This window comes from Zalophus californianus, chromosome 1 (assembly GCF_009762305.2).
Source record: "Zalophus californianus isolate mZalCal1 chromosome 1, mZalCal1.pri.v2, whole genome shotgun sequence".
In the NCBI taxonomy this organism is placed as follows: Eukaryota; Metazoa; Chordata; class Mammalia; order Carnivora; family Otariidae; genus Zalophus; species Zalophus californianus.
Window position 1 is genome coordinate 67,362,959 of NC_045595.1, and position 7,013 is coordinate 67,369,971.

Below are 7,013 nucleotides of genomic sequence, written 5' to 3' on the forward strand. Positions count from 1 at the left end.
GACCAATGAAATCAGACCCTTTGGGACCAAGACCCAGGCATTAATATTTTTAAAATTTCCCCAAGGGATTCCAAGGTTGAGAACCACTACTGATAGTTCTCCTCAGTTGAAAGTAATATGTGTGTTTATGCACCAAAGTCCACAGAGAAGGAAATATCTAACCACCCCAAAGAAAAATCAAAGAAAAAAGCTGCCAGGTGAAGGAAGAGAAGGAGAACAGAAAGAGGAGGCACAGGAATGACAGTGACAGCAAATCTACTTACTCGATTCCTTCTGGAAGCTCAGTTTGGGTCATGCCCACACAATTGACCAAAATAGTGACTGTAATAAATAAACTGAACCACCTGAGAGGACTGTGTTAAGGAAAAGCTAAGAGTCGCCATGTTTCTCTGATGTCACCTATGATCACCTTGACGCTGAATGATTAAATTCATAGCTTTTAGCTAGGATCAGCTTTTCGGTCTTGTCACATAACAGCTGCTAACATTTACTGAGTGCCTAACCTGGGCTGGTTACTTCACCCAAATTATTTCTAATACAACTGGACCTGCAGGTAAATATTTTATCTAAACTTTTCAGGCTAAGAAAACAGACTGAAAATAACTTAAATAATTTTTCTAAGGTCATACAAGCTAGTCAGCTATGGTGCTGAGATGTGACCTCAGATTGATAACAGAACCCTCAGCAAGATGGAAGGAAACAAGAATCCCTTCTCCAAAATATCCTTCTGCGCTGACACCTTCACTTCACTATACAATGTAGCCTGAAATTTCATCCAGCAAGTGTCTCTTTTTTCCTAAAAAACAAAGAGACAACTTCTAGGAAGTTAGAGGTAAAGGGAGGGTTACCAGCTGTCATGGGAATTAGTTGAGTCCGATTGTTTTCCCGACTTAGCTGAGATCAGTCACTTTGAGGAAATGGGCCCCTGGCTAGGAATGGTGGGGGCAGGCACAGGGAAGTAAAATGCTGGCTCAAGGAGAAAATTCCAGATGGAATTAGGCTGGGGTGGAGAACTCTGTCTAACCAGAGAGAAGAATTTTCAAGCTTGAGCCAAGGGATTACCACAGGGGGAAGGAGACACTGAAGAAGGTGAGTGGAAAGGGGTAAACTGATGGGAAGAAATGTTGGTGGAGAAAACCCAAAGAGACATTTCTCCCACTGGACATTTTTCTCAGGACTAGCTTGGGTTCCTAACAATTACGTCCTAAAAAAGAAACAAAACCTGAAGATAAGCTTGACCTACAGAGAGAGTGAACCACTCATCTCTCATAATTTCAGTTTGAGCAGAAGTATTTAAATCTATTTTAGTTTTCTGTAAATGTCTTTAATGTGCCCTGTTTTACAGTTACTTAGGAACACATCTATTTTGAAAAGGGAAATTCTGCTAATTAAACCACATTTTCCTGTTGACTTGCAATTAAATTAAGAAATGTGTTCACATGGGGGGAAAATGTTAACCCAAGGATTAAATTAAAATCATATCTCCAACTCCACAAACCTTTAAAAATAATATATTACATACAATATTACTTGTGGAAAAATTCATAGCAAATTTGATTAGAATTATAATTTTGGTGAAATATTAATAATAGGACACTGAGAATTCCATACCTTGAAGAATATCTTTTGGAGTAGAGCTACCAAGTTCATAAGATTTAAATATATAAATGCAGGCTTTTGTGAGAAGACACCTAACAGCTTTTCTGTCCGGCTATGACTCCATCCAGCAATTATGATTCATCAAATCTCAAGATGAAAAGAATATTCACTGGTCACTTGGTTCTTTAAAGGGATTTTATTTCTAATTAGCTGTTTCTTAAAGCTAATTAGCATGTAACTCAACCAGGATGCGTGGAGAGGAGTTTGTATATATGCTATTTTTCTTTATTTGTAATTTTTATGTAATTGGATATATTTAAAAAAAAAACACCCAAGTAGAGATGACATACTGAGAGAATAAATTACCTCGGTTCATTTCCATTAACTGCCTACTTCCTTATTGCTGATACTGTTCTAAGCAGGGTGCAGGCTGGACCTCTTAACTGGCTCTGTGACCTTGAACAATTTGTTTAATGCTTTTGAGTAACAGTTTCATCATCTGTAAGATGGGGATGCAAATCCCTTCTTCAAAGGTTTCTGTACCTATGACAGTGATGACAGTTTGGAGGTATTAGCAAATGGTAGCTTACTATTATCGTTAAATATCCTTCTATAGGATCAGAAAATCCAAGATTGAATTAAGAAAATATAACTCCCACTGCTTGGCCATAAAGATAAAATATGTAAAAGGAAAATGCAATGCAACTACATGGAGCAGTGCAGTTTCATTTTGAGATGACTCTTTGCCAGAGCTACCAGCTCACTGAGTGCCGTCCAGCAAACCAGCAAGCTTCCCCAGAGTTGGGGGGAGAGAGCTCCTTTTACTGGAGCCTCCCAAGAAGAGTCTGGCTACCATCTGTCAGGCAGCTGAGGCAAGGCTGTTCTTGCAAATCAACCTCCTGGGAGCCAGGGCTGAATTTGTCATTAGGAACTTCCAATTTGGACAGTCACCAGGGAAGATCCTTGGAAACTAAGCCAAAGTCTCTTTTTTGTCCTAGTTTGGCTTGCCTTGAAAAACAAAACAAAATAAAACAAAAACTGAAGGCAGATTCTGAAGCTACCTAAAGCCGTTGATATAATACAGACATTTGACCGATTTGTCTCTGATCATTACTATATTCCCCAGTGGCACGAACCTTGAACTATTAACATTTCTTGGACTACTGACCTGTGTAACCTGCTAGTAGTTGGGGGTAACTTGGGATATTGGCAGCGCCTGTGACCAATGTGATCCTGCTAAGACAATCTCCGCTCTGCCCATTGTGGTCTGTCTTCTTTGTCCTCTGTCAGGTGCTGCTCTTTTGCCCAATAAACAGCCAGTTCTCATCATGGCTAGATGTAACAGAGTAACAACTCATGCCTATTTCATCTGCCCAAAGAAGCCTTGGGGCCCTCTTATTGGTTATTATGTTGTGAGACAAGCTGGTCTCATATGGTAAGAGTGTACCCGGGTGCATCAGCAAAGCTTATTCATAAGGAGGACATTTTTTAGGTTGTGCATGCACAGGTGTATCCAGACTAGTCTAGGTGAACCCAAACCCACCTCTGGCTTGCATGAGCCCTTCCCCTGTCTTGGGACTGCTTTCAGGTGTTGGACACATTAAAGCCACAAACATTTTTCTTTCAATGTAATGATTTCATTGTTTCAGGATTCAATTAGAGAACATGTATTCTGCTAACCTCTGAAGAAGGTACTGGGCACAGTGGACAAAGCCTGATTCTAAAAGGAATCATGTGGAAGAAGCAACAGTGCAAAGGATATGAGTGGACAGACACTTTGATGGCTGTTCTTCTGATCAGGTTGAAAGGACTGAATAACCACAGGGCCCGAGTGGCACTAAACCGGGAAATTGTCCTTCCTTTGTTCAGCACCATAAATGTCTACAACAAAACAAAGCAGAAGGTGGACCTAAGTGAGAAGCATATATCCTCACACAATCATGTTTTTGAGCACAAATGGCATCATTTCAGGCTTATGAGCAAGAAGGGCTCTGGGAACCATGAATCCATCAGTGGAGAGCCAAGTGGAGGGGCAGAGTTAGTGAGGATCAGGGACTGGGAGCCATATCCTCACCCTCCTAGCAAAACCCCAGGCCCTGTCAGTGACTGTGCATCAAGATGAGCCCACTGAGAGTACTCAATGGGCAGGAATCTGACCTGGGGCTGGTAGGATGCATCAGCCCCAGGGCCAGGATTCTGGCAGCAGGGTGATAAGGTTCTGGCTGCATTAACTTCCTCTTCTGATTAGTGTATCATTCCTGGTGCTGGGATGCTCCCTCTGCTTTCCACCTTCTAGGTCTCCCCTTTTAAGCCCTCTATCTACTGGCTCCCTCTGAGCATCTAGGAAGGTGAGGGCTCTTGACCCGTGAGAGGAGGGAGAAAGACATTTTGGTGTCTTTTTATTTTCTCTACAAACCATATTTGAGACAGCTGATTCCTATCCCTCCCAACATCCAAAAATGCACACATCATTTTTTGGGGGGGTGCTGTGTGGACCATCTAGGACACAATACAAATGGGGGAATTGTCATGAAATAGCTCTCACTTAAACTAGTGGTTCTCAAATGTTTTGATTTCAGGACCCTTTTATACTCTCAAAAATTATTGAGGACCTCAAAGAATTTTTGTTACTGTTTATACCCTTTTGCTTATACTGTGTGTATGAGAGAGAGAGAGTGTGTGTGTGTGTGTGTGACTTCCTGAACCCACTAAAAGGGTTTTGGGAACCCCAGGGGTTCTGAGATCATACTTTGAGGACCACTCGTTAAATCATCCTGATTTTTGTTCCCCTTCTCTACTCTATCCCCAACCCCCAGACTCAGGATCTCTGTTCCCCATTTGCAAAGACAGCCAACATCTTTGGAGATCCTGGGCTAGTGGTCATCCAACTTCCTCTAAAATTTTCATAGCAGTTGTTGTTGCTTTGAGGATTTGAGTTTAATTAGTCTCCACCATAAATATTATAAAAATGTGAAGACAATATCAAAGAGGTGAGTTGGATATATTTGTCATTAACTGAGTCTAGCTCACAGCCACATCATCCCGGTCAGGAGAACTCCCTAGGCTGAGTGGTGCAGAGGCTTCCTCTCCCAGAGCTGAGAATAGCGTTCCCAGCCAATCACCCTTACCCGGTGTGTGCTGTAGAAGGGGTCCAGATCCTCCAGGGGCTCCCCAACTAGCTCTGCCGGGAGCTCACCATAGAACTTGGGCAGCTGGTTGCAAGCTTTCAAGTCTAGCTGAGGCCGAGGCTTCTCTTCTTGGTCCTTCTGCTCCCTGTACTTATCTTTGGCTTTCTTTGCTGCCTGCTTGGCAGCAATTCGCTTTTCAATCTCCACCAGGGACTCCGGAGTGAATCGATGGAAGTTGGTAGTTTCCAGGGACCCAAAGGGGAGTTCCATCTTCTCATTCTTCTTCAGGAAGAATTTATACTCTTATGAAAGTGGACATCACCACAGAGAGGTAACAGCCTGCCCACTGGCCCTCTCCCTCCAGGTCTTTTCCTTAACTCACACGGCCCTGATGGAATAGCACCCCCCCAACCCATTTCCTTCCTTAACTCACACTGAGCTCTCCCCAGAGTCTCACTGCTCCTGTGGCACTCTCAGGGGAAGCTGTTTATTCGATCCTCCTCCAGGCACCTCGGGGTTGAGCTATGTTCTCCATGAGCTTCTAAGGCATGGCTCCTTCATCTATTGCTCCTTCACCACCACCACCACCAGATTTAGCCATACTGCCCTCTCTTCTCAATTCTATGACCACTGAGCAACAGGTACTCTCCTACATTCATCAAAGACTCTTCATGTGGTCTGTGGCAAAAACAATGCTAGTAAAATTTTCCCCATTGAAAAGCATTTGTTAAAAAGTATGGAAGGCATTAACATTTTTATTATTCTTTTATTATGCAATGATATGCTTTTAAGAAGTGACAACCATTCCTGGACATAACATCAAGAAAGAGGAGAAGGCCCAGGACCTTGAGCACATGGCTGCACTTGCCAGCTGAGAGTGTGCTGTCTGCTGAATGCTCTAAGCTTGGCAGAATATTTGTATTTTTTTGTTGTTGTTCTTAATAAAATACATTATTTAATTTTCCTAACTGGTTGCTTTTTCTTCTAATGTAAAGTTTTTCTTTAAAAAATCATATGAATAAGATTTTGAATTTTCCTTTTTCAAATGATTGATTCATGGGCCCATTTTTGCAGCTTATTTTAATCTAAGTGCACCCACATTTCCTGACAGCCTATCGATGACTTAACAGGTCATGATGATTTAAAAATTGTTCATAAGCTTGTAAAATCCTGATCTAATACATGGTCTCTAATGCTGCCAGACAGGGTCTTTGGGACTCTGGTCCACCATGGTCCATAACAAAGCCTGGAAGGCACTCCAATGACTAGGTTTTCTATGGGCTACAATATTCTCAGGAAGTTTATCACCCCTAGCACTAGTCTGGAGGCAAACAGGATAGCTTGCCATCACAGATGGATAGAGCAGTATCTATGTGGCATTCTCCTGACTTACTCTAGGGAAGTTTGATCTGAAGTCTGTAACAAGCATCCATCCTCTTAGTTCTCTGCAGTCACCACTGGATCTCTGGATAATGTAGTTTTCCCACCTACTCTAGTGCAGTGATCTTCAAATGCCAGTACACAGTGTGGTGCTGCACCAGCTGTGTCATTGTCACAGGGGGTGTGAGTTAAGATACAGATTGCTGGACCCCTCTTCTAAGGTGAGATCTAGGAACCTGCATTTTGCAGGCTCATAGCTGAAGCTGTTGAAGGTGTTCTACTTTTGAGAGGTGGTGGAAGCCACTGCAACTGTGGACATGAGATGGAGTGAAGGTCAGGGTTACAAGATCAGAGTAAGATCTGATGACCTGCTCCCACAGCTCTAGAATCTGGAGGAACGTCTTCCTGGATTCTAAAGGCAAGTCAGAAGCCAGTGTTGGTTGGATTAGAGAAGAAGAGACCTGGCATCAAGTGGCTGGGTGTTCTTATTAAGTGACCATCCTAAGAAACTGACTCCTCACAGGTTTTGGTAGGGCAGTCCTTGGGATCTCCTCCCTTCTATTATCAGATTTAGAGCAACTGCTGGCCAGAAACTTCAGGGAGCTTATACTCAGGGGATGGGAACAAAGAGTGGAATTTGGTTGTTTCTGAGGATTAAGTTTCTGTAGGTATTTGTCCTGTATCTGGAATTTCTGGGCTACAAAACCCTACTGGATCTCCTCTGGATGGGCCATAAAGGCATCTTAACTTGGATTTCTGAGCCCTGGTGGTAGGCAGTTTCTAAGAAGGACCAAAGGTGATTGAACAGACAACAGGTGTTTCACATTTGTCATTTCACTGGTGATGGAAATAACTGGTTAGTCTTCAATCAAGATCTATGATCTAGGCAGGCCAGCCAACTCAGGG

At 42.7% G+C, this 7,013-nt stretch overlaps 1 protein-coding gene across 3 annotated transcripts in view; it reads right to left on the reverse strand.

The window, feature by feature from the left end:
* The window catches only part of SCN10A (sodium voltage-gated channel alpha subunit 10), a 93,029-nt gene extending 88,032 nt beyond the window's left edge, over window positions 1–4,997 (reverse strand). For all 3 annotated transcript variants that reach the window (XM_027584952.1, XM_027584951.1, XM_027584950.1), the window contains exons 1-3: window positions 4,728–4,997; window positions 3,353–3,480; window positions 264–344 (exon numbers count right to left, since the gene is read on the reverse strand). In XM_027584952.1, coding sequence (XP_027440753.1) covers window positions 264–344; window positions 3,353–3,480; window positions 4,728–4,997 — 479 coding nt within the window. The remainder of the gene's footprint in view (window positions 1–263; window positions 345–3,352; window positions 3,481–4,727) is intronic.
* Between the last annotated feature and the right edge of the window lie 2,016 nt (window positions 4,998–7,013).